Source organism: Clinocottus analis, unplaced genomic scaffold (assembly GCF_023055335.1).
Source record: "Clinocottus analis isolate CAN_PGR_092001 unplaced genomic scaffold, fCliAna1.0.p SCAF_12, whole genome shotgun sequence".
Classification (NCBI taxonomy): Eukaryota; Metazoa; Chordata; class Actinopteri; order Perciformes; family Cottidae; genus Clinocottus; species Clinocottus analis.
In genome coordinates, this window is record NW_027175843.1 from 19,161,477 (window position 1) to 19,187,175 (window position 25,699).

Here is a 25,699-nt window from a genome sequence, read left to right on the forward strand (position 1 = left end):
GACCATGTTCAGTTTGTTGCTTACCTTTTTAAAGATGTATGTTAAAGACCAGTAACTGATTAACTTCATACAAAAGCAACATGTGCTTTGATTTTTTTCAATTCAGTTTTTCTTACTCAGTGAGAAAAATCTAGTCTGTGTTGGCTTGAACAAGTGCACTGAAGTCTAGTTGAATGAGGTGGAGATATGAAGGACAGCTGACAGGTATCAGTAAACAGGACATGGATCTGGATTTGTTGTACTTCATCACTGAGTGTTTGTTCTCATGTGTAGATAGAGCTAAAGAGAACTAACATCAGGATCAGCGGCAGCTTTGCGAATGCGCGATTAATTTTCAATCTGGACGCAGAGACTGCCAAGCAAAGCTCCTGTGTGAGGGCTTTGGGAGGAGGAGCGGCTCGCGGCAGCACCCACTGCTCGTTGAGAACAGAAACTACATATCAATATGTGCTTTCACGTTAGTCTGTTGGCAACGCTGCCGGTCGATGAGGCTGCAGAAGTGCCCATACGCACATGCGTAAATCGCCTTTAAAGTAAAAGCAGTGCTGTTGTAGTGTATTTATGGTGTGTATCTTATTCCTTTATTTTTATTTTTGATTGACCTCACGCGGGCAGGACTGGGAGAGCCATAAGACGCCCAGGTCTTAACTGCGCCTTCTGGGAGAGATTAAAAGTGCGGCAGCTGTGTGTTGCGGCATTGAGCCACTCCAAATGCAAAACAAAAAAATTGCACTCAACACATGGTCAAATATTTGTTGCTGCGTTAGCGCATTTTTTACGCGTTAATGTCCCCAGCCCTAATATAAATGTTAAAATACTGAATTGTATTAATAACATGTCGTCATTATGTAAATGTTTTAAAATACATGTTAAATATTTAACTGCAAAATAGTAATGTGTGATACATTTGTTGCAAATGTTTGCTGAAAATGATTAGTTGGCCCTCCCAAAAAATATGCTACCAGCCGCCACTGCTTATATTCCTGAATGTGTTCTCTACTTTATACCTCACATGTACTTATTCATACCTTCAAATAATTCCATATGTTAAACTCACCCCTTTTCATTCAGTGTTATTCATTAATAGACTTGCATAATACATTCAGTGTTAATTCTTTGACGTGACCTTTAACATGTAAACACATTATAATACTTATTAGCGACCACTAAAAGTGCTATTTAGACGTAGTTTTCTCCCAGCTTGCTGTCTAAATATTCCAATATATAAAATTGCATGAACCTTTGCATATATTGTTTGGTACATTCTATTTCATAGTGACAGTTGGGCAAGAAGCTTGACAAAAAAAGATGTGCATAAATTATTCATTTATTGGCTTTGGATACATTCAAGAAACATTTTGTGAACGTTTAGTTAGTAGGAATCCATGATGCGCCTCATGCTCATGAACCTCATGCCGCTCATGCCCATGTCCCTGAAGCTCCTGTACTCTCCGGGCCTCATGTACATCATCTTGCCTCTGTACTGGGGCTGCTCGTACATCAGCCAGTGGCCGTCCATCACGTTGCAGGACTGGCAGTCGTTCATGCGGTAACGGTCCATGATGTTGTCGCAGTCGTCCATCATCTCGTAACTCTGACCACCGAAGTTCTCCCTCTCGTAGATCTTCATCCTGAACTGTCCCCTGTGCTGTTTTGAAGAAACAAATGTTGATTATTTTAGAGATAAAAAGATATCACTTAAAGATCGTCTTTTAAGGTCTGTTTTAAACCTACCATGGGGATCATACGGCAAGACCTGATGCAGTCCCTCATGCCCATCATGCTCTGGTAGTCGGCGTACTCGCCCCTCCTCATGAAGTACTGGCTTCCCATGTAGTTGGTGCGGTCGTAGACCATGAAGCAGCCGCTCTCCACCCTGCAGGAGTGACACCTGCTCAGGTAGGAGGACATGTCGGAGCAGTCGTTCATGCACTCATAGGAGCGACCCTGGAAGTTCTTGTCCTCGTAGAAGATGATCTGAAAACAAGTGAATTGTAAAGGATTAGAAATAAAGCATTAAGGTGAATATAAGGTCAGCGTAATTTCTGCTTTTAAAAGTACCTTGCCCCTCATGTTCATGCCGGAGTTGCTCATGTTGGCTGTTGAGGTGCTGTTGCTGCTCCTGAACTGTGTACCTACCTGGTTTAACCCTTTCCTTTTATACCTGACCAAGGTAAAGAATCAGTGACCCCTCCCCCTCAGAACCTCTTACTCAGCAACTTACCATTGAAGCCAAGAGAATGAAGAGGTTACGTGCATTTTTAGGGGCTGAGTACCTTGTAGTCCATGACAATTGGCCCGTTATAGAACTGAAAACATAGTAAAGAGGGATGATGGTGATGTTACTCAGTGAATCTTTGAAAAGGAGGTCAGTTATGATGTCTCTCTTTTTTCATAGATTTTCCAATGTAAAAATAAGCCAGTGTCAAACACACGGCTTCTGGCGGCATTGTTTGTTTACATTCTTGTTCATTCTCGGGAGTCAGTCATCTTTTCCGGTGACATCACACGGCTTGGCCTATTGTGTCACTCGGTTTGAATCGCGGCAAAGGTTTCTGACTCTTATCGTCTAATCTCACAAAGTGGCCATTTTAAAGGTGCTTTTTTGGTCTTGCACAGCTCCGTTTTCACATTAAACACAAAAGGATATATTTTTTTATAAGAATCTGCATCTCCCACAGCACCACACCTGTAGTACTTCCACGCCCCAATAGAGGATCGGGCCCCATTTTAAGAACCACTGGTCTGACAAAGTGGCTATTTTAAAGGTGCATTATTGGATTCATACAGCGCAGTTTTGACATTAAACACATCTAGCTTTATTACTATTGTACTTTGTTGCAACATTTACTTGCTTTAACACTTAATAACTTTGACAATGCAGTTTTACCAGTTTTCGACCTGGATCACCAACACTCTTGCCTAAGTTTCCTATTTCTACCTATGCAGACTTTTATGAAAGCGGCTCTGCTTACCAATAACGTTTGGGTAACCCCGAGAGTGTTGGTTGAGCCACGTCTCTTTTCCGCCATCCTCGAGTTTCTTTAAGGATCACGTCGGGGTCACCAATTTGTTATGTTCGGCCTCCTTCAGGAGAGCTCACAAAGTCATGAGGTCTGTACACGAAATAGAGCCGAATAAATGGGTCCAGTTATAGCAAAACTAATTTATATAAGAACTTTGAACACTTTGAAGTACGACAAAAAATATTCAAATGCATCCAATACCCAGACTACCGTTGTTTGTAGTCTTTTCGATAGTCCGCTAAAAAAGCCATAGATTTTAGTAATGTCTCAAGTTTTATGAAGTTAGAAAGTCTTCTTCTTGCTCCTCTCAGATGGTCCTTACATGTCCAGTTTAATTCTGCATCCCCTTCTTGACTGAATCTCACATTCAGTGGCGGCCAGCCAACGCATGGCCACGTGGCCTGGCCCCACTTTGAGCCACCATAAAAAAAAAAATCTTTCTTTTTTTTAATAATAATATTAATTATAAAAAATATAATAGTAATAAACTATATAATGTGTCAGTTTTTGTGTTTTTGAGATATGGAATATACCCAGTGATATTTGTAAAACAGGATATCTGCGCAAAATATATGCTTTTCCTGCTTGTCCTCTCCGCCCGTGCACCTCTGAGCTGCTAGGTTATTATATGATATGTAAGTAACCCAATTTGTGTTCTGACTTTAGAAACTGTTTGTCAATCAATGTTGTTTTTGTTGCCTGTGTTTTACCTGCGTTACGATGAGATGCTTTTACTTTGAAGCCGGTTTGCGAAGTTAAAAAGAAAGTACGTCAAAAAGCTTTAGAAAAAATATGGTCATTTTTTAAAAAACAAATTAAAAAAACAGTAATGGTATTAGCGCTCTGCGGATGAGGCACAAGGTTAGTTAAAGTGTTAATAACTGTATGTTTTAAGGAAATTGGCCTGAGTGTTGGCTCTGTGTGTGTTGTGCTGTTTATGCAAACGAGGAGTAAGCAAACATAATTAATTGTGCCTTTGTACACAGCTCGTATGTTGGTTTTGAGAATTCATTAATACATTTGAAGTGTTGGAATAAATGTTAAATATTTGACTGCAAAATAGTAATGCGTGATACTTTTTTTTGCAAATTAATCATACAAGGATGTTTGCTGAAATTAATTAGATGGCTCTACCAAAAACAATGCCACCAGCTGCTACTGCTTACATTCTTGACTACTTTATAGTCATACCTCACTTGCAGTCAGTCATTCCTTCAAATAATTCCATCTGCTGAACTCACTCATTAAGTGTTATTCATTAATATACTTGCATAATACATCCAGTGTTACTTCTTTAATATAATTGTATTGATTCAGTGTTACTTCATTTATATACTTGCATAATACATTCAGTGTTAATTCTTTGGCTTGACCTTTAACCTGTAAACACATTGTAATACTCATTAGCTACCACTAGGAGTGCTATTTAAACGTCGCTTGCTGTCTAAAAGTTCCAATACATGAATAGAAGAACCATTGCATATATTGTTCAATATAAGAAGTGAAATATGAAATTGCATGAACCGTTGCATGTATTGTTTTTGAACTAATTATTTCATTGTGACAGATGGGCAAGAAGTTTGACAAAAAAAGATGTGCATAAATTCTTAATTTATTGGCTTTTGATACATTCAAGAAACATTTTGTGAACATTTAGTCTAGCAGGAATCGGTGATGCGCCTCATGCTCATGAACCTCATGCCGCTCATGCCCATGTCCCTGAAGCTCCTGTACTCTCCGGGCCTCATGTACATCATCCTGCCTCTGTACTGGGGCTGCTCGTACATCAGCCAGTGGCCGTCCATGACGTGGCAGGACTGGCAGTCGTTCATGTGGAAACGGTCCATGATGTTGTCGCAGTCGTCCATCATCTCGTAACTCTGGCCACCGAAGTTCTCCCTCTCGTAGATCTTCATCCTGAACTGTCCCCTGTGCTGTTTTGAAGAAACAAGAAACAAATGTTGATTATTTTAGAAATAAAAAGGTACTACTTAAAGATCACCTTTTAAGGTCTGTTTTAAACCTACCATGGGGATCATACGGCAAGACCTGATGCAGTCCCTCATGCCCATCATGCTCTGGTAGTCGGCGTACTCGCCCCTCCTCATGAAGTACTGGCTTCCCATGTAGTTGGTGCGGTCGTAGACCATGAAGCAGCCGCTCTCCACCCTGCAGGAGTGGCACCTGCTCAGGTAGGAGGTCATGTCGGAGCAGTCGTTCATGCACTCATAGGAGCGACCCTGGAAGTTCTTCTCCTCGTAGAAGGTGATCTGGAAACAAGTGAATTGTAAAGGATTAGATATTAAGCATTAAGGTGAATATAAGGTCAGAGTCATTTCTGCTTGTTACAAACATTTTTAAAAGTACCTTGCCCCTCATGTTCATGCCGGTGTTGGTCATGTTGGCTGTTGATGTGCTGCTGCTGCTCTTGAACTGTGTACCTACCTGGTTTAACCCTTTCCTTTTATAATCAGCAACCCCTCCCCCCAGAACCCCCTTACACAGCAACTTAAAGCCAACAGAATGGAGTGGGGGGCCAGGTACCTTGTATGTAGTCCATGACAATATACATTGTACGTGAAGCGCCTCACGAGGTCCTGACAAAAAGATTCCACATGTTGCCACGCTGACCAACAGATGCATATAACTGAAAACATGAAGAGGGAAGATGGTGGTGTTGCTCAGTGGAACTTTGAAAAGGAGTTCAGTTATGATGTCTTTCTTTTTTTATAGCTTTTCCAATCTCAAAATAAGCCAGTATCAAACACACGGCTTCTGACACCATTGTTTGTTTACATTCTCAGTCAGTCCCGAGCACAACTTTCTCGGTGACATCACAAGGCTTGTGAAAGCCAACATGTGTCCTGTTGTGACCCTTAGTTGAATCACGGCAAGGATTTACGACTCTAATTGTTTACTCTGACAAAGTCACCATCTTAAAAGTGCTTTATACCAAAATGGGGGCTTATCTATTGCCTCGCAGCGGCTTTGAAACATTTCAAGCACTTGTAGCTATCAGCTAACAGCGCTAACAATAGTAACTATGACAAAAGAGCTGACAGAGCCAATACCTATGGGGGGACCCGGAGGACGGGCGATATGCTTCTGTGACATTGCTTCCGGCGTAATCGGCTGCAACCCCAGTAGGTGACGCAGTGCAGAGCGTAGGGTGTAAGCCAACGACTGTGGCCCACTCACGTGCACAAATATGCACTAAAATCATGCATGGCTGGCCTGGCCACATCAACAAAGAGAAGCTCTGATAAGAACGTACACTGAGGGATAGCGACTTTATTCTTTGCTTATGTCGAGGATACGTCATTGTATCTTTACATAGCAAATAGTTGTTTGCTGCTATGTTATTATTCTGCACCCTGTTAATCGCACCTTGATTAGATGAAATATCGTCTCATCAGCATATTGTGTCATCAGCACCCGCCATTCGAGCGGTAGTGGAGCAGAAAACTGAACAAATATTCATCAAAGATACAATTTGTCAAACTTACTCAAAGACTTAATAAATACAGTAATTGTTAATTTAATTATGATCATGCTGATACATGATTTGTTATTGAGAATCAGCAAAAAGTGTGAATTTATTTGAAACGTTGTGTTGCCATGAGTCAGATATTTTTGGAGACGTCAACTACTCCGCGAGGCACTGTTTGGTATTTAGATGTTTTAAATACATTTTAATAAATATCAAATATTACATCGTTTTGATTTAACTCTTGTAAATAAAATGCAACATACTTTGACTCCAGACTGCAGTGGAGACTATATTTTTGTGTAAGTTACTCTGCATAGAGTTTAAAATGTAAACAATGAAGCTGGTGGTTCCAAAAATCTTCAGTTCATAACATCTGTATTGTTCCTTCCAACATACTGTCGAAACACAAGTGTCCTGAATATTTTAATAATACTAAATGTTTATGTTGTGGCTATCCATGTTAATTATTCCAAAAATGAGAATCTTGTTGTTTCTATCAGTTTAGTACGACAGATAGGAACCTAAATGTATTAACACCCACATGAGCCTCAGCCAACATTCATACGGAGGAGAAGCCCATCTCCGTCGAGCATCAGAGCTCACAGAAGAGCAAATCACAAAGCTTTATTGTACAGAAAAAACAAAGACCCAAAATAGCTGTAATAGTCGAACATTCAACAATAATTTGAGTAAACTGACGTAAATCATTTCGGTCACGTCATGATAGTTTTAAGCGTGAACAAAAACGAATTGTATGCTGCGGGATTAGATGCTTTCTCACCAAAGAAGGAAGAAATACACTATAAACTGACAATATATATTGATAGTAAAACAACAAATTATTGGAAATGTAAAAAGTATTGTAGCTTTGTAAAACTTGTTAACTACCCAGAATATTGAGATGCTTACAAGATCAAAGGTCAATAAGTGCCTTTGTTGTGTTTGACAGTAATATGTAGAGCTAAATTTATTAACAGATTTAAAACATGCTTGCTAAGAGTTGCTTGCACTCTAAAAGTTCCAATATAGAAAATTGCAAGAACCACTGTATGTATTGTATTTCATTGTGACAGTTGGGAAAGAAGCTTGACAAAAAACAGATGTATGTAAATTATTCATTTATTAGCTTTTGATACATTCAAGAAACATCTTGTGAACATTTAGTTGCAAGAATCAGTGATGCGCCTCATGCTCATGTATCTCATGCCGCTCATGCCCATGTCCCTGAAGCTCCTGTACTCTCCGGGCCTCATGTACATCATCCTGCCTCTGTACTGGGGCTGCTCGTACATCAGCCAGTGGCCGTCCATGACGTTGCAGGACTGGCAGTCGTTCATGCGGTAACGGTCCATGATGTTGTCGCAGTCGTCCATCATCTCGTAACTCTGACCACCGAAGTTCTCCCTCTCGTAGATCTTCATCCTGAACTGTCCCCTGTGCTGTTTTTTTTGGGGAGAATGAAAAATTTAACATCGTCATTTCACGTTTCGTCCGGGTTGTCACCCAAAGTAGAAGGATAGTGTGACGGATGATGCCTTAAACCTACCATGGGGATCATACGGCAAGACCTGATGCCGCTCATGCCCATCATGTTCTGGTAGTCGGCGTACTCGCCCCTCCTCATGAAGTACTGGTTGCCCATGTAGTTGGAGCGGTCGTAGACCATGAAGCAGCCGCTCTCCACCCTGCAGGACTGGCACCTGCTCAGGTAGGAGGTCATGTCGGAGCAGTCGCTCATGCACTCATAGGAGCGACCCTGGAAGTTCCTCTCCTCGTAGAAGGTGATCTGAAAACAAGTAATTTGTAAATCAAGGACGCCTTTTTTCACCTACGTAACATTTAAAAAATGAGGCACATCTTGTCTCAAAGCGATACATAAAACTTCTTATTATCAGGCTGCTCTTATAAGTCTCTTAAATCTCTCCAATTGATCCAGAATGCTGCAGCTCGTGTACTAACGAAAACTAAGAAAAGAGATTACATGACTCTTGTATTAGCTGCTCTGCACTGTCTTCCTGTAAAATCAGGAATCACATTTAAAATCCTTCTCTTCACCTACAGAGCCTTAGTTTGTGATGCAACATTATATCTTAAGGAGCTTTTAAGTATGCTATTACCCCACTAGAGAGCAGTGCTCACTGAATGCAGGGTTACTTGTGGTTCCTAAAAAGTAGGATGGGAGCCAGAGCCTTCGGTTATAAAGCTACTCTTATGCAGAATCAGCTTCCACTTTCAGTCCGACTGGCAGACCCTCTTACCTCATTTAAGAGTAGACTTAATACTCTGCTCTTTGTTAGCACTTATAGTTAGGGCTGGCTCAGGTTAGCCCCCAGATATGCTGCTATAGGCTTAGACTGCTGGGGGACATCTTAGGGTACACTGAGCTCCTCTCACCTCTTCGCGCTCTCCTTCAGGACAAATTCATGTCAAATTACTCTACTTCTTCCCCAGAGTCTTTGTGCTTTCTCGCCTCTAAAGTTTCCTGCCTCATGGGCCCTGCTGATGTCCCAATTTCTGATTATCACAAAAAGATTTTTTAAAGTACCTTGCCCCTCATGTTCATGCCGGTGTTGCTCATGTTGGCTGTTGATGTGCTGCTGCTGCTGTTGCTGCTCCTGAACTGTGTACCTACCTGGTTTAACCCTTTCCTTTTATACATGACCAAGGTAAAGAATCAGTGACCCCTTCCCATTCAGAATCCCCTTACTCAACAACTTACCATTGAAGCCAACATAATGGAGAGGTTACATGTATTTTTCAGGGGCTGGGAACCTTGTAGTCCATGACAATTGACACTGCATGTGTAACGCCTCACAAGGTCCTGACAAAAAGCTTCCACGTGTTGCCACGTTGACCAATAGGAGAACCAAACTGAAAACATGATAAAGAGGGATGATGGTGGTGTTGCACAATGGAGGTCAGTTATGGTGTCTTTTTAAAAAAAAAAAAAGTTTTCCAATCTTAAAATAAGCCAGTATCAAACACACAGCTTCTGACATCATTATTTGTTTACATTCTCATTCTGGGGAGTCAGTCCCGAGCTCATCTTTCTCTGTGTCATCACGGGGCTTGTGAAATCCAACATGTGGCTGTTGTGACCCTTAGTTGAATCACGGCAAGGGTTTATGACTAATCGCCTAATCTGACAAAGTGACCATCTTTAAGGTGCTTTATATTCAATCAAGGGGTTATATAATGCCTCTCAGCAGCTTTTAACACTGCGACTTAGCCGCTGGCTAATGGAAACTATGGCAAAAGAGCTGACAGTGCCAATATCTGGGGTGATGCTTGTGGGGGCAAAATGCTTCTGTGACATTGCTTCCAGCGTAATCAGCTGCAACCACAGTAGGTGACGCAGTGCAGAGCGTAGGCCGTGAGCCAACCAGTGTGGCCCACTCACGTGCACAAACATTCACTAAAAGCAAGCGTGGCCGGCCCGGCTATGTCAACAAAGAGAAGCTCTGATAAGACGTACACCGAGGGAGACCGTCTTTATTCTCTGCTCATGTCGACGATACGTCATTGTATCTATACATAGCAAATAGTTGTTATTATTCTGCACCCCGTTAATTTCACCTTCAACCCTCTGGGGTCTGAGGTAATTTTCTTAATCTTTTCATGATTTATTGAATTCACCTTTTTAAAGGCACTTGCATACGATACATACTCATGTGTTGTATGCCAACATTTGCAGAACAATCTCAGCTCTCTTATGTAATGAGGCAACATTGTCCTATGTCACAAGTGTAAAGAGATATATTGGCCCTAAAGCTGAAAAATGTAAGCTTGATTTTTGAAATTCTTCTTATCTCTTATAAAAGAGATATCAGGGTTGGTAGGGCTGGCTTGTCTCTAACTGAAAGCCAGTGTCTTTTTGCAGTATAGGTGGGTAGGTCCTTTGGGATTTCTTGAGTGTTCATTGGTTAGTTTTACACAAAATGTTGACGCACACCTGAATCGACAAATCATGGTTTCATCGACTCAAACTTCACAGGCTGAGAGCTCCTGTGAGAGCGGGAACTCAAGAGCTGGCGCATCCAGGACCAGCTGATTAATATTTCTGTGCCGTTTTTTCATTGAACGAATAATAGAAACATCCCGAAAACATCATATTCGGGTCCGTGCCCTGATCTTTATTCTAAGAAATTGCACTCTCTTGATTCTTGTTGTTCTGAGTTTGTACTCACGGTTGAATGCACTTATTGTAAGTCGCTTTGGATAAAATTGTCAGCTAAATGGCATGTAATGTAATGTGCCCACTTTGGTTGCAGACGCCACAGGGTTTTATAAGAGCCAACAATTTAGTGTTGTTTGCACACAGCATTAGAGCGGTGGTGCATAAAGAAAACTGAGAAAATATGCAGCAAACTTATATTTCAGCATTTCAGACTTATACTGTGCAGTTCAGTTTCCTATTTCTACCTATGCAAACTTTTATTAGAACAGCTGTGCAGACCTATAATGTTTGCGTACCCACGAGGGTGTTAGTCGAGCCACGTCTCTTTTCAGCCGTTCTTGAACTCATTTGAGGATCACTTCGGGGTCACCAATTTGTCTTGTTCAGCCTTCCTTTGGAGAGCTCCTTAAGCCATGAGGTCCGTCCACAAAATAGAGCCAAATAGATGTTTACAGTTATAACAAAAATTATTTATATAAAAAGTACAGCCAACACAATTACAGATTGAATAAGCTTTGAAATTCAGATGCATTTAATCATCCTCACTACCATTGTCTATCGCCTGCTCGATAGTCCGCTAGAAAAGCCGTTGACTTTTCGAATGTGTCAAGTTTTAAGAAGTTAAAAAGTTCTCTTCCTCCTCCTCTTCAGATGGTCCTTACATGACCAGTGTTATTCTGCATCCCCCTCTTTATTGCACTTCTCATTCCTAAGTGCGTTCTCTATTTTCTACCTCACTGGTAGTCATACCTTCAAAATATTCTGCTAACCTCACCCATTACATGAAGTGTTATTCAAATACTTGCGTAATCTTTGATATAATTGTATTGATTCAGTGTTACTTCAATTATATACTTGTATAATACATGCAGTATTAATTATTTGGATTGACCTTTAACCTGTAAACACATTGTAATACTTAAATAGCTAACACAAGGGGCACAATTTAGACCTAGTTTTCATACAGCTTGCTGTCTCAAAATTCTAATGTATAAAATTGCATGAACCGTTGCATATATTGTTTGGCTAGTTGGGCAAGAAGGCTGACAAAAAACAATGTGCATAAATTATTCATTTATTGGCTTTTGATACATTCAAGAAACATTTTGTGAACATTTAGTTGCAGGAATCGGTGATGCGCCTCATGCTCATGAACCTCATGCCGCTCATGCCCATGTCCCTGAAGCTCCTGTACTCTCCGGGCCTCATGTACATCATCCTGCCTCTGTACTGGGGCTGCTCGTACATCAGCCAGTGGCCGTCCATGACGTTGCAGGACTGGCAGTCGTTCATGCGGTAACGGTCCATGATGTTGTCACAGTCATCCATCATCTCGTAACTCTGACCACCGAAGTTCTCTCTCTCGTAGATCTTCATCCTGAACTGTCCCCTGTGCTGTTTTTTTGAAGAGAATGAAAAAATAAACACCTTAACATCACGTTTTGTTGGGGGTTGTCACCCAAATGAAAAAACAATGTGACGGATGACGCTTTAAACCTACCATGGGGATCATACGGCAAGACCTGATGCCGCTCATACCACCGCTCATGCCCATCATGTTCTGGTAGTCGGCGTACTCGCCCCTCCTCATGAAGTACTGGTTGCCCATGTAGTTGGTGCGGTCGTAGACCATGAAGCAGCCGCTCTCCACCCTGCAGGACTGACACCTGCTCAGGTAGGAGGTCATGTCGGAGCAGTCGCTCATGCACTCATAGGAGCGACCCTGGAAGTTCCTCTCCTCGTAGAAGGTAATCTGAAAGCAAGTGAATTATAAAGTATTAGAAATAAAGCATTAAGGAGAATACAGGGTCAGAGTAATTTCTGCTTTTTACAGAAAAAAATGTTAGTACCTTGCCCCTCATGTTCATGCCGGTGTTGCTCATGTTGGCTGTTGATGTGCTGCTGCTGTTGCTGCTCCTGAACTGTGTACCTACCTGGTTCAACCCTTTCCTTTTATACCTGACCAGGTAAAGAATCAGTGACCCCTCCCCCTCATAACTCCCTTACTTGGCAAATTACCATTGAAGCCAACAGAATGGAGAGGTTACGTGCATTTATTTCAGGGGCTGGGTACTTTGTAGTCCGTGACAATTGACACTGCATATGTAACGCCTTTACGAGGTCCTGACAAAAATATTCCACATGTTGCCACGTTGACCAATAGGAGCACAGAACTGAAAACATGGTGAAGAGGGATGATGGTCAGTGGAACTTGGAAAAAAAGTCAGTTATGATGTCTTTCTATTGTATAGCTTTACCAATCTCAAGATAAGACAGTATCAAACACACGGCTTATGACATCTTTGTTTGTTTAAATTCTTATTTTGAGAAGTCTGTCCCTAGCTCATTATTCCCTCTCAGCAACTTTAAAAAGTGTGACGGCGCGGTGGCTATCAGCTAACATTGCTAACAGCGCTCACAGTGGAAACTATGGCAAAACAGCTGACACAGCCAATACCTGGGCGTAAACCTTAAGGGTGGGCAATATGCTTCTGTGACATTGTTTCTGGCGTAATCATTGTATTGTATTGTATTGTATCGCAGTAGATGACGCAGTGTATCGCAGTAGATGACGCAGTGCAGCGCGTAGGCGGAAACAAAGAGAAGCTCTGATGAGAGGGAGAGTGACTTTATTCTCTGCTCATGTTGAAAATACTTTAGTTTATCTTTAAGTAGCTAATAGTTGTTTGCTGCTATCTTATTATTCGGCACCTCAATAATTGAACCTTTTATAGACGAAAATATAGTGTCATCTGCACACGGCATTAGATCACAAAATGCTTTCAGAGACGACGGGGATCACCGATACTCTCACGTAAATGTCCTATTTCTACCTATGCAAACGTTTATTAAAACGACTCTGCTTACCTAATCGAGCCGTGTCTCTTTTCTGCCATTTTTAAACTCATTCGAGGATCACGTCGGGGTCACCAATTTGTCGTGTTTGGCCTTCCTCCGGAGAGCTCCCTATGCCATGAGGTCCGTCCACAAAATAGAGCCGAATAGATCGTTTCAGCTCTAACAAAAATAATTTACATAAAAAGTACAGCAAACACAATTACAGATTAAATATAGTTTTAATGTTATGAGTATTTAAAAACAAGACACGCCCCTAAGAGATTGATTAGTTTGTCTCTCCTCAACGCAATGAGATATCAAAAAGCTTTCAACCCACTCTTGATGATACAATCCAATTCTTGATGCACAGCAGGTTTGGTATGAATGGGACAAAGCGTTTTAGGAGAAAAGTGCAAAAACGTGTTTTTCACAAAATTGAAAATGGCGGAAAATTTTTGAAGGCGGACTTTAGAGTTCTGAGCGGCTTTTTGTAGAATATGAGGAGATGGACATGTGAGAATTTTTTCAAGTCAATCGAACAATCTGGGTGAGGGGCATCGCCGGTCCAACTTCTCAGGCGCACAAGAGAGACATTTTTTGGTACTTTTTTTTACGCCTATATAAGATGGCTATTTTCACCAGGCCTGACAAGCATTCCAAATTTAGTGAGTTTCGGAGTATAACAAGACCCCCAAAAAGCAGTCCAATGTACAAAAATAAAAAAAAACGGAATAATAATAACAAACGGAACAGTTTCAATAGGGTCCTTCAGGACTGAGTATGTCAGTAGCTCGAACCCTAATAATGCTTTCAAATACGACAGAGAATATTCCGTGGAACAGGGCCTTAAATGCATCCACTCGTCCTGACTATGGTTGTCTATCGCCTGTTCGGTAGTCCGGTAGAAAAGCCATTGATTTTGTGAATGTCTCAAGTTTTATGTAGTTAGAAAGTTCTCATCCTGCTTCTCTTCAGACGGTCGTTATGTGTCCAGTTTCATTCTGCATCCCCCTCTTTATTGCACCTCAAATTCCTAAGTGTGTTCTTTATTTTCTACCTCACATGCAGTCATTCATACCTTCAAATGTTAAACTCACCCATTACATTAAGTGTTATTCATTAATATACTTGCATAATACATCCAGTGTTACTTCTTTGATATCATTGCCTACATTCAGTGTTAATTATTTGGCTTGATCTTTAAAAACATTGTAATACTAAAAAGCAAATCCCAGGAGTGCTAATTAAACCTTGTTTTCTCAAAGCTTGCTGTGTCAAAGTTCCATTATATGAAATTGCATGAACCGTTGCATGTATTGTTTTTGAACTAATTATTTCATTGTGACAGTTGGGCAAGAAGCTTGACAAAAAATATATGCATAAATTATTCATTTATTGGCTTTTGATACATTCAAGAAACATTTTGTGAACATTTAGTTGCAGGAATCGGTGATGCGCCTCATGCTCATGAACCTCATGCCGCTCATGCCCATGTCCCTGAAGCTCCTGTACTCTCCGGGCCTCATGTACATCATCCTGCCTCTGTACTGGGGCTGCTCGTACATCAGCCAGTGGCCGTCCATCACGTTGCAGGACTGGCAGTCGTTCATGCGGTAACGGTCCATGATGTTGTCGCAGTCGTCCATCATCTCGTGACTCTGACCACCGAAGTTCTCCCTCTCGTAGATCTTCATCCTGAACTGTCCCCTGTGCTGTAGATTTTTCGGCGAGAGAATGAAAAAATTAATGTCTTCATATCACGTTTCGTGGGGGTTGTCACCCAAAGTAGAAACATAGAGTGACGGATGATGCTTTAAACCTACCATGGGGATCATACGGCAAGACCTGATGCCACTCATACCACCGCTCATGCCCATCATGTTCTGGTAGTCGGCGTACTCGCCCCTCCTCATGAAGTACTGGCTTCCCATGTAGTTGGTGCGGTCGTAGACCATGAAGCAGCCGCTCTCCACCCTGCAGGACTGGCACCTGCTCAGGTAGGAGGACATGTCGGAGCAGTCGTTCATGCACTCATAGGAGCGACCCTGGAAGTTCTTCTCCTCGTAGAAGGTGATCTGAAAACAAGTGAATTGTAAAGGATTAGAAATAAAGTATTAAGGTGAAAATAAGGTCAGAATAATTTCTGCTTTTAAAAGTACCTTGCCCCTCATGTTCATGCCGGTGTTGGTCATGTTAGCTGTTGATGTGCTGCTGTTGATGCTGCTCCTGAACTGTGTACCTACCTGGTTTAACCCTTTCCTTTTATACCTGACCAGGTAAAGAATCAGTGACCCCTCCCCCTCTGAAGCCCCTTACTCAGCCATTTACCATTGAGACCAACATAATGGAGAGGTTACATGCATTTTTTAGGGGCTGAGTACCTTGTATTCTATAACAATTGACACTGCATGTGTAACGCCTCACAAGGTACCGACATGCAGATTCCACGTGTTGCCACGTTGACCAATAGGAGCACAGAACTGAAGAGGGATGATGGTGGTGTTGCTCAGTGGAACTTTAAAAAAGAGGTCAGTTATGATGTCTTTCTTTTTTTATAGCTTTTCCAATCTCAAGATAAGACAGTATCAAACATGACTTCTGACATCATTGTTTGTTTAAATTTTCATTCTGGGAAGCTAGTCCCAAGCACATCTTTCTCATTGACATCACAGGGTTTGTGAAATCCAGTGTGTGGCTGTTGTGACCCTCGATTGAATCACAACAAGGGTTTATGACTAATCGCCTAATCTGACAAAGTGACCATTTTAACATTTTATATCAAATTGGGGTCTTATCTAATGCCTCTCAGTAACTTTGAAAAGTGTGACGGCGTGGTGGCTATTAGCTAACATTGCTAACAGCGCTCACAGTGGAAACTATGGCAAAACAGCTGACAGAGCCAATACCTGGGTGGAAACCAGTAGGGTGGGCGATATGCTTCTGTGACATTGCTTCCGGCGTAATCAGCTGCAACCGCAACAGATGACGCAGTGCAGAGCGTAGGTCGTGAGCTAACCAGTGTTTCCCACTTATTTGCACAAAAATGCACTAAAAGCTTGCATGGCCGTCAACAAAGAGAAGCTCTGATAAGAGGGAAAGCAACTTTGTTCTCTGCTCATGTCGAAAATACTTCACTGTACATTTACAAAGCAAATCGTTGTTTGCTGTTATGTTATTATTCGACACCTCGTTAATTGCAAGTTTAATAGACGTAAATATAATGTTGTCTGCACCTGGCAATAGAGCGGTATTGGATAAAAACAACTGAAAAAATATTCCTCAAATTTAAATCTCAGCAAACTTATTCAAAAATGTAATAAATGCCATAAAGGTTCTTTTAAGTATGAATTTGCTTGAATACGTGTTTTGTTATTAAGAATCAGCTTATAGTGTGCACTTGAGTTTAAACATTGTGTTTAAATGATTCAGATATTATTGGGAGCTGTCAACGACCCAACAAGGCACTGTTTAGCGTTCAGATATTTGAAATCAATTAGAACAATTTTTTTCATTGCCTTGTTTTAACTTTTAAAATAGCGTATTTAACGCTATTTGCATCCCAGACGCTTCATTAACGGCCAACCCAGTTTGACTTTTACGGCACAGTTTTTCCATTAAACACATCTATCTGTATTGTATTTGCAATTGTACTACGCTGCAACATTCACTTGCTGTAACACTTAATATCATTGATCATTCAGTTTTTAGCTTTTGGATGCTCCTCCTGAAAAAGATTCAGCATTTAGAGACGACGTGGATCACCAACACTTGCCTAAATTTCCTAGTTCTACCTACGCAAACTTTTATTAAAACAGCTCTGCTTAACTATAACGTTTGGATACCCGCAAGAGTGTTAGTCGAGCCACGTCTCTTTTCAGCCGTTGTTGAACTCATTCGAGGATCACGTCGGGGTCACCAATTTGTCATGTTCGGCCTTCCCCAGGAGAACTCCCTATGTCATGAGGTCCGTCTACAAAATAGAGCCGAATAGATGGTTTGTTCTAACAAAAAGAATTCATATAAAAAGTACAACAAAGAATATTCTGAGGAACAGGGCCTTAAATGCATCCAATTGTCTGGACTACTGTTGCCTATTGCCTGTTTGATAGTCCGCTAAAAAAGCCGTTGATTTTTGGAATGTCTCAACTTTTATGAAGTTACAAAGTCCCCCTCGTCCTGCTTCTCTTCAAATGGTCCTTATGTGTCCAGTTTTTTTCTTTATTGCGCCTTACATTCCTGAGTGTGTTCTCTGTTTTCTACCTCAAATGCAGTAATACCTTAAAATAATTCTGTTGAACTCGCCCATTACATTAAGTGTTATTCATTAACATACTTGCATAATACATCCAGTGTTACTTATTTGATATAATTGCCTACATTTAGTGTTAATTTGTTGGCTTAATCTTGTAAAAACATTGTAATAATAAAAAGCTAACCCTCGGAGCAGTATTTAAACCTTGCAGTGTCAAAGTTATATTATTATATAAAATTGCATGAACAGTTGCATGTATTATTTTTTAACTCATTATTCCATTGTGACAGTTGGGAAGAAGCTTGACAAAAAAAGATGTGCGTAAATTATTCATTTATTGGCTTTTGATACATTCAAGAAACATTTATTGAACATTTAGCTTAGCAGGAATCGGTGATGCGCCTCATGCTCATGAACCTCATGCCGCTCATGCCCATGTCCCTGAAGCTCCTGTACTCTCCGGGCCTCATGTACATCATCCTGCCTCTGTACTGGGGCTGCTCGTACATCAGCCAGTGGCCGTCCATCACGTGGCAGGACTGGCAGTCGTTCATGCGGTAACGGTCCATGATGTTGTCACAGTCGTCCATCATCTCGTAACTCTGACCACCGAAGTTCTCCCTCTCGTAGATCTTCATCCTGAACTGTCCCCTGTGCTGTTTTGAAGAAACACATGTTGGTTATGTCGGAGATAAAATGGTACCACTTAAAGATCACCTTTTAAGGTCTGTTTTAAACCTACCATGGGGATCATACGGCAAGACCTGATGCAGTCCCTCATTCCCATCATGCTCTGGTAGTCGGCGTACTCGCCCCTCCTCATGAAGTACTGGCTTCCCATGTAGTTGGTGCGGTCGTAGACCATGAAGCAGCCGCTCTCCACCCTGCAGGAGTGGCACCTGCTCAGGTAGGAGGTCATGTCGGAGCAGTCGTTCATGCACTCATAGGAGCGACCCTGGAAGTTCTTCTCCTCGTAGAAGGTGATCTGAAAACAAGTGGTTAAAGGTGAGAAATAAAGCATTAAGTTGAAAATAAGGTCAGAGTAAGTTCTGCTTATTACAAAACGATTTTTAGTACCTTGCCCCTCATGTTCATGTCGGTGTTGCTCATGTTGGTAGTAGAGGGCTGTGTTGCTTCTGTACTGTGTACCTATCTGGTTTAACCCTTTCCTTTTATACCTGACCAATGTAAATAGTCAGTGACCCCTCCCCCCCAGAGCCCCATTACTCAGCAACTTACCATTGAAGCCAGCAGAATGCAGAGGTTCTGTACATTTTTTCAGGCACTGGGTACCTCGTAGTCTTTAGAAATCCCTTTTCAGTCATTACAGAAAGCCCTCTCAACTGTGTTTTATGTCATGTGAGTAGTGAACCATGTGACAAAACTGTGTGTATGACCTGTATGGTGCAGATATTTTCTGTATTGGGTCCTGTAAGTGAGAATGTGCTCCACATGGTTCTGTTCAACTACTCATTTTAGAAATTGTATTTTAGTAAAAAATACAGAAGTGCTTGTAGTAACTTGTTCTCAAACTGAATGAAGAGAAAGACTGAGTTCCACACACATTATAATGTACAGTACAGTATGTCATTGTTCTTTAATTCAGAGCCAGAATAGTTATTTCAACAGAACCTTTGCTCTTCATTCCATACATTTAAAAAATGAGAGGCATCCAATGATATTGATGATAAATGATGATAAAAATGATATTCTATGATTGTTAACAGTTAAATCTATTTAAACAACAGAGATGCCCATATTATATTTTTTATTTAATGTTAGTCATAGGATGCACATTATGAAACACATTGACAACATTTCACATACACATTTCATCTTACAACGGTAATTATATCACTTTACACTATTAAGGATGACTAATATAAGTCCCTGTGATATGTACATGAATTAAAGTTAATATAAAAATAGTGATGAAGCTCTCTCAATGTATTATTGATCTCTCGATATGATCACAAGACCATTTGCTGGGAATATTGGCTATTTCTAAATAGCCATTCTTAATGCTCGATTCAAAATCGTGAAATAAAATTAAAAAAAATACTTTGTCATCAATGTCACGTAGTTGTACCTTATGTATATAAATTTTGGATCTCTATAATATTGTGAAATTGTAATATAATACAGGTGAAGGCTTCAAATAAGTCTAGTAGGTTTCTGCCTCGTCTTGCACTGTGATTTCATTCATCTCTTATGTTTGTGTTTTTTTTTTAATTGAGAAAAATAAACTGAACTTAACTAGAATGAGATGAAACGATTAACAGCTTCCGGTTTCACCAGAAATGCCTCCAGCAAAGACTCCAGCAGGACCCACCAAGAGCGACTAGCACACCACGGAGAGACTTATGGTGCGTTCACACCAAAACACGCTTTTTTGGCCTAATTTTACTCGCTCGACTTTATGTGGTTAATTTGCTTCTTAGCAACCATTCGCGGCTGAAAGTGGGGCTCGGCTACGTTACCCTTAAGCTACCAGCACAAAGCCTCGCTAGCTAACGTAAACTGACCTGGTCACGTTCCTGTAATTACCAGCACATAGCCTCGCTAGCTAACGTAAACTGACCTGATCACATTCCTGTACTTAGCAGCACATAGCATCACTAGCTAACCTAAACTGACCCGGTCACATTCCTAAAGTTACCAACACATAGCCTCACTCGCTAACCTAAGCTGACTCGGTCACGTTGCTGTAAAACTGTTTTTATTATCGCTACCGATCATGGAAAATTAACAACTATTTCTGCGTTACACATGTTGTGGATGTATATTATCCGCAGTCGCACACAGCTCCGACTCCTCCAGGACGAGTGTCTAAATGAAGCCGCTTCCAGTGCTCATTCCGGCGACCGGCAGCCATGTTGAATTCTGCTATGGCAGGACGCCGGTGACGACAGGCAGAGCTTCTCCAAGCCGATAGGCTTTCGCAACTCAGCGTCAGGGGCAATTTTTCGGCCAAGTTTTAGCAACGCTTTTGGTGTGAACACAGCATAAGATCTGCGGTCGGCGCTTCGGCGGGAAGAACGTATTTCTGCTCCTGACAGAAGCGTTTCCTCCTTCAGCCGGGAGCAGAGCAGAGCCCCGGCTGCTGGAGACCTGTGCTCAGTAACTTTATCAGACACATATGTTATAATGTTTTATTGTAGATTGATGGTGGTGCCAGAAAAGACGTCAGCAAAGGTCAGGGTCAACAAAAGCCTTTGAACTATTACACTGGATAACATGAATAGTGTTGGTGAGGTGCAGTTTTGAACAAATAATGGCACTAGACTAAAGGTCGAGAGGACATCAAAATCCCTGGACTCCATCCTTATACATACAGTTCATCAATATATTCCTACTTTCCTAATTCTGCCCCTAAACAGCAAGATCTTTAAACACAATAATACATATACTCCATGGTGATATATTATACCAATGTTTTATACTATGGACCCTAATATGTCTGAGGTTACAAACACAAATGACAAAACCTTTTATTATTCATTCTAAAACAGGGTGTGTTGGGTCAATTTCCTTCCTTTAGAACAACTGTTGACCAAATGTACCAAGTGCTGCATCACAATAAAAGTATTTTCTATAATCTTTCACATATTTAAAGGATTTTTTTCTGAATTATACCGCAGGTGTTCGCTAGAAATGAGATGATACAGTAATCGCCGCATGTTCCAAATTCATATTAAATGACACAAGAGGTAGATGTATTTATTTCAAAAAGTTTTTATTATTTTAGCTTATTAAGACATATTGTAGACACAAGTTTTTACATGTCAGTGATGCGCTTCATGCTCATGAACTTCATGCCGCTCATGCCCATGTCCCTGAAGCTCCTGTACTCTCCGGGCCTCATGTACATCATCCTGCCTCTGTACTGGGGCTGCTCGTACATCAGCCAGTGGCCGTCCATGACGTGGCAGGACTGGCAGTCGTTCATGCGGTAACGGTCCATGATGTTGTCGCAGTCGTCCATCAGCTCGTGGCTCTGACCACCGAAGTTCTCCCTCTCGTAGATCTTCATCCTGAACTGTCCCCTGTGCTGTTGATTTTTGGAGGGAATAAAAACAAATTAACACCAAGATTCGTTCGGGTTTGTCACTCACACTGTGATGACGGATGCTGTTTTAAACCTACCATGGGGATCATACGGCAAGACCTGATGCAGTCCCTCATGCCCATCATGCTCATGTAGTCGGAGTACTCGCCCCTCCTCATGAAGTACTGGTTGCCCATGTAGTTGGTGCGGTCGTAGACCATGAAGCAGCCGCTCTCCACCCTGCAGGAGTGACACCTGCTCAGGTAGGAGGACATGTCGGAGCAGTCGCTCATGCACTCATAGGAGCGACCCTGGAAATTCTTCTCCTCGTAAAAGATAATCTGAAAAAGGAAAACATAAGAGGAAAAAGACGTTTTAAAAGCTGACGATGAAATTGACAATAATTGAAAATGAATGAAAAATAAACGGTGAGGTCAATGTCCTTACCTTTCCCATGGTCATGGTTGTGGTGTTGGTAGTTCAGAGAACTGTTGCTGGAGAACTGATATCGGTCCTGTTTTAACTGGTACTTTTATACCTGACCAAACCCACAGAATATGTGGCCTCTATTGTGCAAACGCCTGACCAAGCAACATGGTATAGAGGCCTATACAGTGCTCAGGGGAATTTGTCACATTTCCATGTGACTGTACCCCGTAGAAGACTTTAGAATGGATGTTTCAATGGGGAAGTCAATACAATGAGCATTTTTTGTGTTGTTACGATACAGAATAACAAACAATGGTCTCAAAACATGCTGTACGGCCCTCTGGTTAGTAAGTGGACAATTTATAGACGTGAGTTTTCTTTTGTGTGAGCACAACAGTCTGACATGCCGGCCAATAATGCATATCTGTATGAACAAAATGTGTTTATTCAGCTATTTGCAGAGCCACGTACTGTAGTATTAATACATAAATAACCTTGTTAACAACCCTGTTTACAGGGTTTACTTTTTTATTCGATAAGCTTTGTGTCACTGTAAGGATGTTTCAGTGTTTATTTATGTATTTATGAACAAAATGTTTTATTATTACAACCGTCTATTGTTATATAGTCATTCGATATGTTCTACAGAAGCTTCCACTTATGTGTGTGCACAGCAGGTTCAGATATTGGTAATTACATTAAAAAACTTGTGTGTGTGCTACGGACAATGTATTAAATTCCAATGTTTAATAGATAATTACTCTCATCGTGAAGGTAGATATATACTCGGTCGTCTATGCAAGTTACCAAAATATATTTATGGGAAGGTGGTACAACATCTAAAAGTGCATCACACATATACAATCAAACATATACACATTATATATTTTACGGTGTACTGTGTGTGTGGCTGTATTTTGAAGAAATGTGGATAAATGTATATAACTCATGCACAAGACTCAAAAATATATTCCTGGGCGTCTTGGGTTTGAATAATTTACAGTTTTAATGATAATTGTCTATATGTGATACTGTCACACAGCGCAATGAGGTCCTTTATTAATTATTGTTTCAAATCTTTTGGACATGTTGATTAAAATCGCTTAAGAAAATTATGTTCTTGTGAGAATCTGGAGAAATGTGCTTTATTGGCAAAGCATGTGATCACATACATGGAATTTGTGCGGATTATAATGTATACAAATATGTGGAAACACATGGTGCGTGTGTATATATTTATACAAAGCACCAATAACCCCCAACACGTAATAAAAATACGATAGAAGAGAAAGTAAATATGAAATCAAACGTTCTGCAAGTTGTAAACAATACAACTAGTGCAAATAAATACATAGTGAATGGATATGCATAAACTGGATGACGACACACAGTATGTGTCACATCTTAAAAACTGATTCACAAAAGTTGAAACAATAAGATTTACACTTTGAAGTCATGGAAATCAAGGAGCTGGTTCTGTTCTTTGCTACAGCTGCTTAGTCTTGTCCTCAGATTACGTATTTGGAAAATTGTGTGCAATACCAGAGTGTTTTTTTTAATATATATTGTTATTTGAATACAAAGCAAAATAATTGGAAAAAAAGACACATAGATGAGATATTAGTTGTATTGTATTGTAAGTAATTGTGAAAACATTTTGAGAATCTTATCAAAATCCCCAAATCCAATGGAGAGCATTAATGTGACTGTACACTCTGCCACAGTAAACTAGTTTATGTGACAATTGTTTATCCCGATTAGAACTATGTGTATCATAACCTATAACCCTGGTATATGATGTACTGGTACTCTACGTTGATTCAATGCTACACCAAGCTCTCAACTTATTTTCTTAGCAAGACTTGCGTAGCTAAATCACCCATGCATTCAAGGTCGAGGGTGGGTGAACCCACTAAAAAATACATTATATTTGAAAAGTAGACCACATTGTTTTGCCAAGTTAATGTACAGCTTATACAAGGCTGTATTTATCTGCATTAAAACAAAAATGGCATTATCTTAATCCTCTTTCGTTCACCTCCATCTCCATCGTATATGAGCCATTATGTCAGAATGTCAAAGATATTAAGCTAATTCCTTTTTGTTTACATGGTAATAATGGAAATATATTTTTTATCAAAAGATTCGAAACCTTTTCCACACTACGAAAATATTCAGGCAACTGATTTTTCCTAATTTTGCCTGGTTTAGAAAGAAATGCGCTTGATTTACTAGTCTAATTATGCTACGACCCTCAACAAATTATGAAAAAATATTTTTTAAATTTTGTACATGTTACCTGAAATAATTTGGATGTGTATATTGTTAAAAAAAGACTGTCCTGCTTTGTACACTTGTGTCACCAGAAGATTTTTAAAGTTTGGTATATAAAAAAAGCCAGTCACAGGTGGAACAAAACAAAAATATTAACTGGAATAATGCTGGGGATTTTTTGTCAAGCATTTGTGCACATTTCAAAATCAAATTTTGACTTAATGCTGAAATATTTCAATCAACTAGATTTTCATTTTTAAGTTAAACTAATTTAAGTAAATACCAAGACATCAGGATTTAGGAAAGTTACATCATTTATTGAAGTCAAAATGTACAATTAGCACATGTCAGTGATGCGCCTCATGCTCATGAACCTCATGCCGCTCATGCCCATGTCCCTGAAGCTCCTGTACTCTCCGGGCCTCATGTACATCATCCTGCCTCTGTACTGGGGCTGCTCGTACATCAGCCAGTGGCCGTCCATCACGTGGCAGGACTGGCAGTCGTTCATGCGGTAACGGTCCATGATGTTGTCGCAGTCGTCCATCAGCTCGTGGCTCTGACCACCGAAGTTCTCCCTCTCGTAGATCTTCATCCTGAACTGTCCCCTGTGCTGTTTTTTTGGAGAGAATGAAAAAATAAACACCTTAATATCACGTTTTGTTGGGGGTTGTCACCCAAATGAAAAAACAATGTGACGGATGACGCTTTGAACCTACCATGGGGATCATACGGCAAGACCTGATGCCGCTCATACCACCGCTCATGCCCATCATGTTCTGGTAGTCGGCGTACTCGCCCCTCCTCATGAAGTACTGGTTGCCCATGTAGTTGGTGCGGTCGTAGACCATGAAGCAGCCGCTCTCCACCCTGCAGGACTGGCACCTGCTCAGGTAGGAGGTCATGTCGGAGCAGTCGCTCATGCACTCATAGGAGCGACCCTGGAAGTTCCTCTCCTCGTAGAAGGTGATCTGAAAACAAAGGAGTGAAGGGTTTTGAAGGCAAAAGTCATAAATACATATTGGCATGACTACATATACAGCCATTTACATATTTGTAGGTATATTAACATTGATTTTTTTAAAAAGTGTGATTATTTCATTCTATTTTTTTCCTACCTTGCCCATGATGGTAGCAGCGGTTTTTCAGATCTCCTGGAGAACGT

The 25,699-nt window shown here is 40.7% G+C and overlaps 8 protein-coding genes across 9 annotated transcripts; all 8 read right to left on the reverse strand.

Annotated features, from left to right (window-relative positions):
* Nucleotides 1-1,372: 1,372 nt before the first annotated feature.
* On the reverse strand, nt 1,373-2,094 carry LOC137782595 (gamma-crystallin M3-like). Its single transcript, XM_068571991.1, has 3 exons — nt 2,062-2,094; nt 1,735-1,977; nt 1,373-1,648 (listed from the first exon to the last, which is right to left on the reverse strand). The coding sequence occupies exons 1-3, from the start codon at nt 2,092-2,094 to the stop codon at nt 1,373-1,375; spliced, it is 552 nt and encodes a 183-aa protein (XP_068428092.1).
* Nucleotides 2,095-4,684: 2,590 nt separating this feature from the next.
* Nucleotides 4,685-5,426, reverse strand: LOC137782559 (gamma-crystallin M3-like). The gene is made up of 3 exons (XM_068571929.1): nt 5,394-5,426; nt 5,054-5,296; nt 4,685-4,960 (listed from the first exon to the last, which is right to left on the reverse strand). Exons 1-3 carry the CDS (start codon nt 5,424-5,426, stop codon nt 4,685-4,687), a joined length of 552 nt encoding a protein of 183 aa, XP_068428030.1.
* A 2,250-nt stretch (nt 5,427-7,676) lies between these two features.
* LOC137782558 (gamma-crystallin M3-like) lies at nt 7,677-9,094 on the reverse strand. The gene is made up of 3 exons (XM_068571928.1): nt 9,062-9,094; nt 8,063-8,302; nt 7,677-7,955 (listed from the first exon to the last, which is right to left on the reverse strand). The coding sequence occupies exons 1-3, from the start codon at nt 9,092-9,094 to the stop codon at nt 7,677-7,679; spliced, it is 552 nt and encodes a 183-aa protein (XP_068428029.1).
* Nucleotides 9,095-11,809: 2,715 nt separating this feature from the next.
* On the reverse strand, nt 11,810-12,576 carry LOC137782599 (gamma-crystallin M3-like). The gene is made up of 3 exons (XM_068572005.1): nt 12,544-12,576; nt 12,195-12,446; nt 11,810-12,088 (listed from the first exon to the last, which is right to left on the reverse strand). The coding sequence occupies exons 1-3, from the start codon at nt 12,574-12,576 to the stop codon at nt 11,810-11,812; spliced, it is 564 nt and encodes a 187-aa protein (XP_068428106.1).
* A 2,388-nt stretch (nt 12,577-14,964) lies between these two features.
* LOC137782600 (gamma-crystallin M3-like) lies at nt 14,965-16,139 on the reverse strand. 2 transcript variants are annotated; one of them, XM_068572007.1, is made up of 3 exons: nt 16,128-16,139; nt 15,355-15,606; nt 14,965-15,243 (listed from the first exon to the last, which is right to left on the reverse strand). In XM_068572007.1, the coding sequence occupies exons 1-3, from the start codon at nt 16,137-16,139 to the stop codon at nt 14,965-14,967; spliced, it is 543 nt and encodes a 180-aa protein (XP_068428108.1). The 2 variants fall into 2 exon arrangements, with proteins under 2 accessions (XP_068428108.1, XP_068428107.1); XM_068572006.1 differs by lacking the exon at nt 16,128-16,139 and adding an exon at nt 15,691-15,723.
* Nucleotides 16,140-18,163: 2,024 nt separating this feature from the next.
* Nucleotides 18,164-18,963, reverse strand: LOC137782529 (gamma-crystallin M3-like). Its single transcript, XM_068571854.1, has 3 exons — nt 18,861-18,963; nt 18,526-18,768; nt 18,164-18,439 (listed from the first exon to the last, which is right to left on the reverse strand). The coding sequence occupies exons 1-3, from the start codon at nt 18,891-18,893 to the stop codon at nt 18,164-18,166; spliced, it is 552 nt and encodes a 183-aa protein (XP_068427955.1). The 5' UTR covers nt 18,894-18,963.
* A 2,598-nt stretch (nt 18,964-21,561) lies between these two features.
* Nucleotides 21,562-22,293, reverse strand: LOC137782528 (gamma-crystallin M3-like). The gene is made up of 3 exons (XM_068571853.1): nt 22,279-22,293; nt 21,930-22,172; nt 21,562-21,834 (listed from the first exon to the last, which is right to left on the reverse strand). Exons 1-3 carry the CDS (start codon nt 22,291-22,293, stop codon nt 21,562-21,564), a joined length of 531 nt encoding a protein of 176 aa, XP_068427954.1.
* A 2,578-nt stretch (nt 22,294-24,871) lies between these two features.
* On the reverse strand, nt 24,872-25,661 carry LOC137782688 (gamma-crystallin M3-like). Its single transcript, XM_068572218.1, has 3 exons — nt 25,653-25,661; nt 25,254-25,505; nt 24,872-25,147 (listed from the first exon to the last, which is right to left on the reverse strand). The coding sequence occupies exons 1-3, from the start codon at nt 25,659-25,661 to the stop codon at nt 24,872-24,874; spliced, it is 537 nt and encodes a 178-aa protein (XP_068428319.1).
* Between the last annotated feature and the right edge of the window lie 38 nt (nt 25,662-25,699).